We start from the raw sequence: 13,180 nt of genomic DNA on the forward strand, positions 1-13,180 counted from the left end.
TGAATATGCTAGCATCATATATGAAGTTATGACGTTTGGCTATGTCTGTGTTACTGCCACAAGAGCTTTTCAAGTACAACAGTAAAAAGGCCAAACAATGTTAATGGCTGATTGAGGAAATGCACACAAGCAGAAGGATTACCCCAGAAACTGTGTACAATAGAAACCTCTCAGAGATAGCACTACACAGTGGGGACTGTTTGACCCTGGTCACAGCGAAAGAGCTTTTCAGCAACTGGGAAAAGGATTTAAAAGGGGGAAAATGACATCCTGTGGGTACCTCACTCTGCCTACAACAACACACCTGGAAACATTTGAGAAAAAAGATTGAACAGAGGGGAAGTGATGGTCCCAGGCTAGAAGGATTTCTAGCCTGTGTATGAAAACTTGGGTAACCCAAGCTGCAAAGACAAGGCAACTTGTGCCTTAAGAATCTGCCAGCCTGTTTATCACTCAGGATATGAATTAGCAAATGCTCACCCTATCTATCTAGTATGTTAAGCTCAGTTTGTGGTTTTGTTTATTTAATAGGTAATCTGCTTTGATCTGTTTGCTAATCACTTAAAATCTATCTTCTGTAGTTAATAAACTTATTTTATGTTTTAATCCAAACCAGTGTGCGTTTGATTAAGGTCTGGGGAAAATCTCAGCTCGATTCCCACAAGTGTGCATGGTCCTCTTCACATCGAGGGAGAGGCGGGTTGGGTGTTAGACCCGTATACTGGTCAGATTTGACCTGAGCAGGATGGTACCGCTCTGGGGTCCGAGGCTGGTGGTTAGAGATCTTGCATGTGACTGCAGCTGGATGTGTTCCTACCTGTGTGATTGATGGTGAACGTGCTGCTGTGACAAGTTACAATGCCTTCCAAGCCGAAGCTTGCACTGTGTGAGCGGGAGCCCAGGCTGGTGGGTCAGAGGTTTCAGTGGTACCTCATTTCCAGGTGGCACCCCAAGGGAAATCTGTCACACTTACATCTTTGCTGAAAGGACTCTATTGTGTCTTTAAGCTACAGCCCACGGAGATGCAGAGATTTGTTGGTCCATCAGCAGCTCCTGAAGGCAGTACACCTCCCTGAGTGGTAGGCAGAGTGGCTGCTACTGAACTCTTACAGGGAGCAGTATTTGCTTTTTCCTGTGCTGCTTGGATAGTTTCACAGCCCAGTGTGCAGATATGGCCTAGCCTTGCATTACACTGACCTTCCCCAACTCTTATGGAGTATTTAGCCTTGCATCAGTACTAGAGTCTCCAGGACATCACAACACTGGAAGCAGAGGGCCAACATTGTGGCTCACCCTTTGTTGGGGCAAAAGAGGGGGTTGGGAGGCTCTCTGTGTCTTGTTGGCATAATCTAGCTCAAAGTCATCAATGATATTTTCACCAATAACTTTTCCTTCTAGAGTGATGCATAGCAGGGAAAGGAACAGCTAGGTGTGAGATGATGTTTGGATACAGTGGCTGGATGCTTAATGGGCTGTAACTGTCATGCCTTTTGCCTAGCCACTCTTTTCATCATCATTTCTTCTATTTCTCATTTATTTCAATCAGCTGATTTCTATCTGACAGACTCACAATGGCAAGAGGGCTGTCCAGTGGTTGCTAGGCTTGTCTCGACATTTGTTTTCTATTCGCCTCCATTTCTTCCTTAATTTAAGACACCGTTGATATTTTTTTCCTCCTTTCAAACATAATGAACGACTGAATGTTCAGGGAGCTGTCAGCTCTATTGGAGTCTTTTGTCTTCTATTCATCATTATGTCTTCATTGTCCTCTTTAATTTAGCTGAGGCACGAGGGGGCTCACTTACTGTGAAAGACAACATTGCCAGCTGTCCACAGATTTTCACACATCTATGCATCATGCGGGGTGATGCTGCACTGTATGTGCAATAGTTCACATTATAAAGGGCAGAGCATGTTGGTCCTTTTCAGACACACAACACTTCAGCTAATACTTTTGAACTTGGGTGTCTAATTTTAGACACCCGAGGCTTTGTCTACAAACACTCACCAGTTTATCTATTAAAAAGGGATCAAGCTGTATGCTTTATGCATGAACTTGGACTGGTTTAATTACATTGGTTTACAATACACCATCAGTTATATAATGGTGCAACTTGTAATATAGACAATACCTGAGTTTCAGGGAAGAGCTCAATGGGAGCTGCTTGGTGCTCAAACTATTGAAAATCAGGCCACCACTTAGAGGCCTACATATGGATCTAATAACAATTTTAGGCATCCATTTTTAAAAATATTGGCCTAAACCCTAATTTATTAATAATAACCCACATCCTACGAGGTACTCCTAATGCTTCACAAGATAGTAAAACACACTGTTTTCAAACATTTATTAAAAAAAGAATTATGAAAAAATAAAATAAAAATAATAAAATCAAAGTAGGTTAATGAATACTATACTACACACATGCAGTTCCAGACAACATACCTGGATTTCCAATAACAGCTTAATTATTTTAAATGAAAGAATTTTAAAAATCAAATTTATTTTGTATCATTTTACAAAATATGCTGGCTGTTTACTACTTGCATTTTACTCGGCTTGTACAATGAAAAACAGTCAGTTTCAATTTCGCTTCAAGACCATGGAGTTACTCTGGGTTTACATTGGCCTACCTAAGACCAGAAACTGGGCCTGGGCATGCAAATTCCATTGTTTATGTGCACAAATAGTGGTGTGCAAAACTCCTTGCACAAATCAATGCTTAATGCAGCTTAGCCCTCCCAGCTACCACTGAAAATCTAACCTACCATTCCTTGGTGAGCTAACTGGAAAAACCTGCAAAGCGTTTTCTCTAGCTCAATTTGGATGCTGTAGCATCCTAGGCCTCTGGTAAACAAGCTTCAGGTCAGGAGAGGGAAGAAACTGTGCTGGTGGCACAGATGGATGATCTTCATTTTGCCTGTGAAAAATAGAAATTATTGGACATACATCCATACTTACTGCAGGTCATCTTTGTAGCATATTGTACAGCTAGTCATTGATTGTTGCTGGCTGTAGCAGGGTGCTGGTGCAAAGGCACCTAATTAGCCTGTGCTCAGCCAGCCTCAGTCAGGGGAAATAGATTGGGGCTGGGTAGAAGCCTGGCGCTGGGCCTTTAGAATTGGCTGAACCTGCGGGCCTGAGGATTCAAGGGCTATAAAGTCTGGCTGGCAGCCAGAAGAAGATGGAATGGCCAGGGGAAGGTCAGTCTTCAGGCAGACTCTGTTTAGGAAAGGAGATTATCAGGCCTGCATAGTATAACACTGGTGGTGGGGGAACATTGTATAAATAAAGCCGTGGATGCTGCAGAACCAGAAGTCTCTCTGAGCTTTATTGGGGCAGCCAGTGGGTCCCAGGAAGAGGGGCGGGCAGAGGACCTTTCACACTGTCCCATCTCAGAGACAAGGCTGGAGTCAGCAGGATTGTGTTGAGATGGTTTTAGTCATTTCTCTTTAGTCATTTAGGCTGTTCTTGGAGAATCATGACACCAGCCTGTTTCATGGCCCTCATGTAACTAAAGACTGCATCATAATGCATATGCACAAAGGGGCCAAATTAAGGTTGCACAGGCAACCTTAATTCTGGCCCTTCTTAACTTTTGAATACTTGACTTTGCAACCTTAATATTTTCTTAACTTTTCTGTGTGTTTGTCTATCTGCCAGGGCCGGCTCCAGGCACTAGCGCAGCAAGCAGGTGCTTGGGGTGGCCAACAGAAAGGGGTGACACATCCAGGTCTTTCGGGGCAATTTGGCAGCGAGTCCCTTGGTCCCTCTCAGAGGGAAGGACCAGCTGACAAATTGCCGCCAAAGAAGCAGCGGCGGTAAAGCTGCTGCTGAAGTGCTGCTGATGGTTTGGTTTTTTGTTTTTTGCCGCTTGGGGCAGCAAAAGCGCTGGAGCCAGCCCTGCTATCTACATTTCATTTTCCAACATATGCTTTCATATCAATTTTTTTTATAGATTACTCCACTGTCCTCATGGTGTTGCTTAAATCAGTTTTGAATTGAAGCTATATATACATACTGTATTCAAAGCAGTCTGGCTAGTTGAAATTAACTAGATACTGTTCCTGACAACTTCGGAAGCTATTGATAATATATAGTTTTGGGAGTGGTAGTGGTTCGTTTTCTTCCCCCCTACCCCCGCTAGAAATCTCATAGCTATTTGAATTTGAAAAGATTAAGATTCTGAACTTTTGTAGAAGGACAGAGCAATTTCAGTTACCAAAATGTGTTACATTTTCAAAGCCATTGCATCTGATGTTGATCCCAAATGTAAGGCAATCCACTTGGCTCCATCACACCATACTGCCCTTAATCACTATTTCTGGTCCCAGTGTGTACACTCAATGGAGCTACTCAACTGAGTAAGTCCTATTCAGTGTAAGTAAGGGTTGTAGGATCTGTCAGTCTATATGAAAAATCAACCTAGTTTCGGTTTCCAAATTTGTCAGTACCTCTGTTTAGAAAATCAACATGACTTTTGCTTCCAAACTTATGCAAAAATTGCCTTTCTCTGGATGACAATCTCCTTGCAATTTCAGCCTGGCTATTGCTCCATGTTTTGTATGCATTGAAAGACACAATTCTGGGGTGGGAGAGAGAAGTATTCCCTCCTGAACACATGCCCCAAAACCCCCAAATGATTTTAAAATCCTAGGACCCCTCCCCCTGCAGTGTGTGTCTGTTTTTGTTTTTTTAACTCATGTCCAAATTTTGCCGACTCACCTTGACAACTTTAATCGATTGGAATGGATTGTAAAGTCAAGGCAGAGTTTGGCCCATAAAGCTTTACTCAGTTTATTGTACAGAATTTTATGTAAGCATTACTGAGAAGGTTCACCAGCAACATCAAGATGAGAGATTTCAAACTAAAACCGTCTTTGATATTTTTCACCTGACACCAGTCTAGTTCCTGCCTCCTATAGAGGCACAAATTATCCTAATGCATTTAGATAGAGTGGTTTCATACTTATCTGAATATACAAGAGCATATAATTCATTATCCGCGCCAAGATGGAATTCACACTCAGTAAACACTTAAACACTATGGACGGCAATAGAATGGGGATAGTAAAGAAATGCAAATAATGCCAGCAGGCAGTCAGAAGCACATGATATTATATCCCTTTAGCCAAGCACAATTCAAAATAATTGGCACATTACACTGATTTCAGGGTTGTGATTAAGCAGCTTTTGGGAGGGGGGATCTTTTTATTTATACCACTTTGCTTTAGTCTTTAAAATCCTGTTTGACATAAGCTGTAAACTGGGCAATGGAGATATCGTAAGTGGTTTGTGCAATGAAGATCTTCTGCTGTGTATATTTTGGTTACTATATTAAGTTATGCTAAACGTAGAATTGTGTGATGTCTGTTTTGGAAAATATTGTAGTGAACCCTCGTATGTCTGGTTTGTGCATACAGGCCCAGATCTTATGGCTTTCACTTCAATGAGTGCAGTAACAGAGCCAGGAGGCCCTGATCTTGCGCCCTCTGATATAAATAGGAAAACACCTGCTTGTACTAAAAAAATCTTCCTCTCTCCTTTGTTTGCTGCTTGGGACAAAATAAAAATGGGTCACTCCTCAGTGGATTTTCATGATATAGGTGGGTTTCACCAACATGATCGTGAACCTCATTTGAATTTAATTTAAAAAATTCAGTGATGGTTGCTGTAATTTAGGAGAAAACACAAATGATTTGCGCTATACAAACTATGCAAGGTTTCTCATTTTATTAGGGCTACTTTTTTTTTAAAATGGAAAAAAAGGGAAAGACTGCAAGAGTGATCATTGTCACTGTGTATATAAACAGCTGTATCCAATAACGTAACAAAGACTCCTCTTCCATTGCACAACAGAGGCAATAAAAGTGGCAATCCTAGGAGACCTCCACATGCAAGTCAAATATGCTTCTTCTTTTTTCATAAACTCCTTTGGCATTTATTCAGTGGAGAAGTGCTATTTATTGTCTTGGCTGGTATATCTGATGTCTTCAGGATATCTCTTAAAGAAGCCCTGAAGGATTTATACCGGAGTATGTTAAAATGACTCCTAAATGCCTTCACTAGTCTGGATAATGAAAAAGGTTGAACTGAAAGCTATGAGATATCAAATACTGTTTAGTGTTGACTATTTTTTTATTGAGAAGCATTCAGGAGAATTCCCTCAGCGTTGTATGTATAATCTCCTATCAGTGTTAGAATTTTGAATGCTATTCTCTCTTTGAGTACCAGGTATGACATTATTCACAGTGTTTGCAGTGTTGTTGCAGCCGTGTTGGTCCCAGGCGATTCTAGAGAGAAGGTGGGTGAGGTGATATCTTTTACTGGACCAACTTCTGTTGGTGAAAGAGACAAGATCTGAAAAAGAACTCTGTGTAGCTCGAAAGTCTGTCTCTTTCACCAACCCAAGAGGTCCAATTAAAAATATTGCCTCACCCCCCTTGTCCCTCTATTATTCATAGTGACATTTTGGAACCACATTTGCATTGTGCTTTTGATTTATGCAGTTATTTTAATCTTGAGCAGAACAATGTGATTGTGATTCATTTTTACATATTTTTTTTAAAAAATATCTATGCAAGTTATTGAAAACACATCTTACAACTAAAACACACATTTTTATCAGTTGCTGCATGGAGGGGAGGAAAGATGGTGTGTCTAAACATTTTTTCCACTTTCCCAAAATCTGCTCCACCCAGGAGAAAGGCAGAGTTGCCATGGAGCCAGTTGTATGACTCCCCAGTTCCCCAGCTGACCCAACTCCAACCCCAGCCCTGGCATAATTTAGAGCACCCTCAGGGCTGATCTAAGTTACGATGGGTGACTATGGACCAGCTGAAAATTTTCAGAATAATACCCTGCTCCAACCTACTTCTCCACCATCATTTTGAGAACCTTCCCTTGCCAGGAGACTTCTCAAGAGGACAGCTGTGAGCAGATCCCATCCTTCAGTTTTGGGACCAATCTTATTTAACCTTTTTATTACTGACCTTGGCACAAAACGCTAATAAAGTTTGCGGATGACACAAAGTTGGGAGGTATTGCTAACACAGAGAAGGACCGGGATGTCATACAAGAAGATCTGGATGACCTTGTAAACTGGAGTAATAGTAATAGGATGAAATTTAATAGTGAAAAGTGCAAGATCATGTGTTTAGGGATTAATAATAAGAATTTTAGTTATAAATTGGAGACATATCAGTTGAAAGTAACAGAGGAGGAAAAGGACCTTGGAGTATTGGTTGATCACAGGATGACTATGAGCCGCCAATGTGATACGGCCGTTAAAAAAGCTAATGCAGTTTAAGGATGCATCAGGCAAGGTATTTCCAGCAAAGATAAGGAGGTGTTAGTACCGTTATATAAGGCGCTGGTGAGATCTCATCTGGAATACTGTGTGCAGTTCTGGTCTCCTATGTTTAAGAAGGATGAATTCAAGCTGGAACAGGTTCAGAGAAGGGCTACTAGGAAGATCTGAGGAAAGAAACCTAATCTTATGAAGGAGACTCAAAGAGCTTGGCTTTGTTTAGCCTAACCAAAGAAGGTTGAGGGGGATATGATTACTCTTTAATAAATATATCAGAGGGATTAATATTAGGGAGGAGAGGAATATTTAAGCTAATACCAATGTGGACACAAGAACAAATGGGTATAAACTGGACACTAGGAGATTTAGACTTGAAATTAAATGAGGTTTTCTAAACCATTGAGGAGTGAAGTTCTGGACAGCCTTCCAAGGGAATAGTGGGGGCAAAAGACATATCTGGCTTTAAGACTAAGCTTGATAAGTTTATGGAAGGATGGTATGATGGATAGCCTAATTTGCAATTAATTTTGGACCGCTAATCTTTGATTATCAGCAGGTAAGTATGCCCAGTGGTCTGTGCTGGGATGTTAGATGGGATGGGATCTGAGTTACTGCAGAGAATTCTTTCCTGGGTGTTGGCGGGTGAGTCTTGCCCACATGCTCAGGGTTTAACTGATCACCATATTTGGGGTTGGGAAGGAAGTTTCCTCCGGGGCAGATTGGCAGAGGCCCTGAAGGTTTTTCGCCTTCCTCTGCAGTGTGGGGCATGGGTCACTTGCTGGAGGATTCTCTGCAGCTTGAGGTCTTCAAATCACAATTTGAAGACTTCAATAACTTAGACATAGGTTAGGGGTTTGTTACAGAAGTGGATGGCTAAGATTCTGTAGCCTCCATTGTGTAGGAGGTCAGACTAGATGATCATAATGATCCCTTCTGACCTTAAAGTCTATGAGTCTCCACTGGTTCTGGCCCCTTTGTGTTACCTGAGCAGCACAATTTGGTCCTCACAGTTTAGCACAACCATCTGTATCCCTCGGTTGAAGTCTTTGGGTCAAAAATACTACAGTGTTGAGTGCTATATAGACAGATGGATACCTGAGGTATCTGAAATTCACTTCTGCTATGCCAGTGATGGGCCTTTCCCAAAACCGCAATCAGAAATGGGCCTGCTTAGTGAAAGTCTTGTGATATGGCCAAATGATGATTTGGGACTAGACCAAGGTCACCAAACTCCTTGTGATTTGCATTTGAGTACACACCACGGTTAACATCCACTGGGCCACCCAGTATTTGTCAAAAATGTATTTGTATCATTTTAAGACTCCTATTAAAGGATTGCATTTGCTCCACTGCTGATAAAGACCTACTGTCATTTCCATGATAAACTAGCATTTTTGAACAGTTGATAACTTGGCCAAAAATTTGCTATGTGCTGGGTTTTTACAGAAAAATCCTGTACCTGGGATTTGTCTTGTTTTTGTCTTGAAAATTCTTCAGATAGCACACATATATCCAATATATTTCTAAAATCTCCAGAGGCTCTTTCATTGTCTATTGGATCTTTAATGCACATTTTAAATATTCTGGACCTATTTCTGTCCTCAAGTAAATCAATCAGTGGATAAATTGGATAACTAAGCACAGCAGAATCTCACTTAGGGTTTATTAAGTCCCATGCACAATACAAGAATAGTTTCTTAGTGCTGATGTTTTATGCCCTTGCTTTGTCATGTCAGTTTTGTGCCTGACTTTCTGAACACAGCCATGTCTGTACCAATGTGCAGTTTGTGGAGTCTGGATACAGTGTGTAAAACAAAGTAACCTACATTACTTCCTACGCAACTACCTCTTGGCAGGAGGGAAAATCAAATGTGACCTCTGCTTGCAATAAATAATTGATTTTTTTAATTATTCTTTTAATTTTCTAGACAGAATCATGAATAAACTGGCAGACAAGCAGGACCAGAGGATACCATGAAGAGAAGTTTACAGGTCCTGTATTGCCAACTGTTTCGTAAGTAGAGATTTACCTTTTCATTTATTGTGAGAAATGTATGATTCAATCTCTCTCTAAAAATAGTAATCGAAGCACCAATTTAGGGAGGTCCTTAAGCATGTGCTAATGAAATCAATGAGACCGTTCATGTGGCTAATGTTAGACATGTGCTTTAAGTCCCTTGTTCAATTGTGCATTTGGAAGCACGTTAAGAAAATGTTCAATCTTCAGCTAATTTAGCAGAGTCTCATTCAAAGGTGAAAATGCAGAGCAATAATCATCTAAACCATAAGAATTCACAGAGGAATGAGATGTAAGAAGTTTGGGGATGGTGGCTGGTAGCAGGAGGTACTTGGGTATATGGACCCTTTAAGAGTAGAGTGTGGGGTGAGGGGCCCACAAAGGACCTGTTCCAAGGATTTGGGATGAACAAAGGCCCAGGTAATGGCCTGGCAGTTGAAGAGGAGAAGCAGGAGTCTGATGCAGGGAAAAACCCTGGACACTATTTCTTTAAGGGGTCGTGTAGTGTTGGGTGGGGTAGGGCTCTCTTTCAGCCATTCAGGAGCAGCACTCTGGAGGAGGGTAGTATCTAGACTACATTGTCCCTCAGAACAGGGGAGACACTTGTAAGAGTGGGAGGTCAGAGCCAAAAGGCTAAACTCCAGGGAGAGACAGATGTGAGAGGTGACCCTGTGAAGAGAGTTCTTTCCTGAGTGCTGGCTGGTGAGTCTTGCCCACATGCTCAGGGTTTAGCTGATCACCATATTTGGGGTCAGGAAGGAATTTTCCTCTGGGGCAAATTGGCAGAGGCCCTGGAGGTTTTTCACCTTCCTCTGCAGCGTGGGGCATGGGTCACTTGCTGGTGGACTCTCTGCAGCTTGAGGTCTTCAAACCACAATTTGAAGACTTCAATAACTCGGACATAGGTTAGGGGTTGTTACAGAAGTAGATGGGTAGGGTTCTGTAGCCTGCTTTGTGCAGGAGGTCAGACTAGATGATCATATTGGTCCCTTCTGACCTATGAGTCTATGAGTCTATAAGAGCAGGCTGCAGGGAAAGAGCTCCTTGTGGATGGCAGAAGAATTGGAGATAAGTATGAACCTTTGGTGTGCAATGATAGACTTGGCTGGGGGGGGCCTCTGGCAGCGGCACCCCTATTACACAGGATGTAATGTTTTGCTTCTGCGCTGTTTGCTCAAACTGGCTTGGGTTGGGGATACAGGAAAGCTGTTATCAACTAGTAATTCATTATTCGGTAATCTGTGTGAAACGCATCAGTGGCTTCTGCCTAGTTCTCAGTGGATGGAAAACATCACAATAGCCAACGCTGGTGGTGGTCTCAACATAAAGACCAAAGTCAGAATGGAAACAGAAAATGGGAAACCCTCCCACACCTGCAGGTGAGCCTTCCAGATCATGGGTTAGGCAAGACAATGGGAAGAAAGCTAGATTGCTGTTTTATGTGTTTGTAGATAGATGGAATCCATCTGTTCTCAGTGCTGTCAATCTCGCAACTTTGCTGTGGAATGAATTCACTTCCACGCTTTAGAAAGTAAATTTAAAAAGGGAGTGCATATATGATCATTGCTTATTGTTTGTTAATGATATTTTACAAAGTAAAGTGTCTGTTCACAATAATATTCTGGTAGAATTTTTTAATGTTATCACCTCACTTCGTTAGAATGTTCATCTGTCTGATGCTCATTATGCTACCCAGTTCCATAAAGAAACCTAGTTATTAGGATCTCCTATGTTCATTCTTCAAATTGCAGTGATGTTTTCCCAGTCACTACTAATCTACTTAACTAATCTTTTTTTTTAAAGCGAAAAGTCTTACTATTTTGCCACAAGTTATCTTTAGAGGCCCAGAATTCATACTATTTGAACAGGTGCTTGGGACTTAAAATTCTCTTCCATGGAGGACAGCTAGGTCACTATCAAAGAATAATGGTCTAAGCACCCAGAGCTCAACTGTGAGGGACATATCTTCTATTGGTTTGTTAGAAAAATAACCCTAAATATTAGTAGGTTTTATAGATGATCATGGGAATCCATTTAGTGTTCTTCATTGTCATAAGGATACTAGCTTGTTTATTCTTGTCCTCTTTATTTATGACACCAATACAATGTAAAGGAAATGGAAAGTGGCTTACCAGTCATAACTCAAAGGGACAGATACTCAGCTGGTATAAATGGTCAAAAGTCATATTAGTCTTAACTAGGCCCATGTAATAATAAAGACTATTAACGTAATTCTACCTTGCACCGCTAAACAGTCTGTTACAAAGTTTGCTGGGTTTTTTGCTGTATTTTTTTTTTCAGGGTAGTGTTTTGAACGTAATAAAAAAACTTGGAAAAATCAGAGGGAAAGAATGAGCAAACTGCTGAACTTGTATGACTAAGCAATGGCAATGAAAGCTGCATGGTAAACTTTGAAAAATGGAATGTAAAAATATTATTTTTAATCCCAGTTGAATGACGTTTTTCATTTATTTGTGTGAACTCAACAATGGTATATAGTAATGTAGCTAGCATTACCCGTTCCTAGCTTTGTAGTAAGTATTCTGTCAGTGCAGACATTCCAGTGATTACATACGTTTTATACTATACATGTATTTGGAGCTATTATAAGGAGCTATTTCATTGGTTTGTTTGCTTTATAGAGCCTAAGGTCATAAGGCTTTTGTTTGTTTGTTTTTTTTATTATTCCCAGTAAACCAGTTTCCTCATCTATATCAGATAGACATATTGCTTTAAGCTAGGCTTCTTCCAATTGCTTCATAACCTCAGTTACAATCTCCTAAGAGTGTATTTTACAATAAACCAGATGGAATTATTTTTAGTGCATGTTTTGTACATGTTTTGTGCCACGAGGAAGCACCCACAATGTAGTCCTTACATTTCATCTATACGAAGGAGGGAGAATTGCTACTACAGTACAGCAAAAGAACATACTTTTGAGAAGATATCAATAGAGTAAGTCATCCCTAGGCATGATTCACCATTGCCATGCACCTTGCGTTCTCATTCACAGCAGTATGATGTGGGTCCGGAATGCTGCCAGTTCTATGTGATAACAATTTACACTCACTTTGCACTGGGATAAGTGACTGCATGAAGTTCTAGGCAATGGAGAATTGGGCCCCTCATGGCTACTCTGCATGCAGTTCCATTTCTAATGTTCCGGCCATTGCCTCAGTCAAAGATTGGGATGTAATGAACGAAATGTTCCTGTAGATGGGTAGACAAACCCCGTCTATTTTAGGAACAGCCATGTTTGCTGTGGGGTCTAAACACGGCTTCCCTGGCCAGTATGAACAGTGAATTCCTCCCCTCCACCCAAAGATTGCTGTACTTCAGAGCCACAGTCCTCAAAAACAGGAGCCTAAAGTTAGGTCCCTAAATCCATATTTATGCATCTGAGCTATGGGAGGCAGTCTGGTCCAGTGGCTAGGGCAGTGCACTGGGTTTCATCAGTCCTAGGTTCTATTCCTGGCTCTCCCACTGACCTACTGTGGGACCTTGGCAAGTTGTTTTGCCTTTCTGTGCCTGTTTCCCTGTTTTGTCTGTTTAGATTGAAATCTCTTCAGGGCAAAGGACAGTCTCCAACTACATTTTTGTATGGTGTCTAGCACAATGTGGCCCTAATCTTGGTTGTGGCATCTAGTTGCTATTGTAATATTTATTTAGCCACCTACCTGATTATGAGACTAGGGAGACTGTTAGCTGCTCAACTCTTTTGAAAATCAGGGAGGTATCTAAGTATGACTTTAGGAGACTAACTGTAGACGCCAAGGTGTGAAATTCTTGGCCTAGCCATCTAGACAGTCCAATAAAAGTTTGTAACACTATTCTATTACGGTTCTCAGCCAGA

The 13,180-nt window shown here is 41.2% G+C and overlaps 1 protein-coding gene across 3 annotated transcripts in view; it reads left to right on the forward strand.

Annotated features, from left to right (window-relative positions):
* TMEM108 (transmembrane protein 108) overlaps nucleotides 1–13,180 on the forward strand; it is a 240,308-nt gene that overhangs the window by 103,694 nt on the left and 123,434 nt on the right. Inside the window, exon 2 of one of the 3 annotated variants that reach the window (XM_032787004.2) lies at nucleotides 9,239–9,324. In XM_032787004.2, coding sequence (XP_032642895.1) covers nucleotides 9,285–9,324 — 40 coding nt within the window. In that variant the 5' untranslated portion in view covers nucleotides 9,239–9,284. Of the gene's footprint in view, nucleotides 1–9,238; nucleotides 9,329–13,180 lie in introns of those variants that run through there. The other 2 variants (XM_032787005.2, XM_075062516.1) reach the window with 2 other exon arrangements.

Source organism: Chelonoidis abingdonii, chromosome 2 (assembly GCF_003597395.2).
Source record: "Chelonoidis abingdonii isolate Lonesome George chromosome 2, CheloAbing_2.0, whole genome shotgun sequence".
Classification (NCBI taxonomy): domain Eukaryota; kingdom Metazoa; phylum Chordata; order Testudines; family Testudinidae; genus Chelonoidis; species Chelonoidis abingdonii.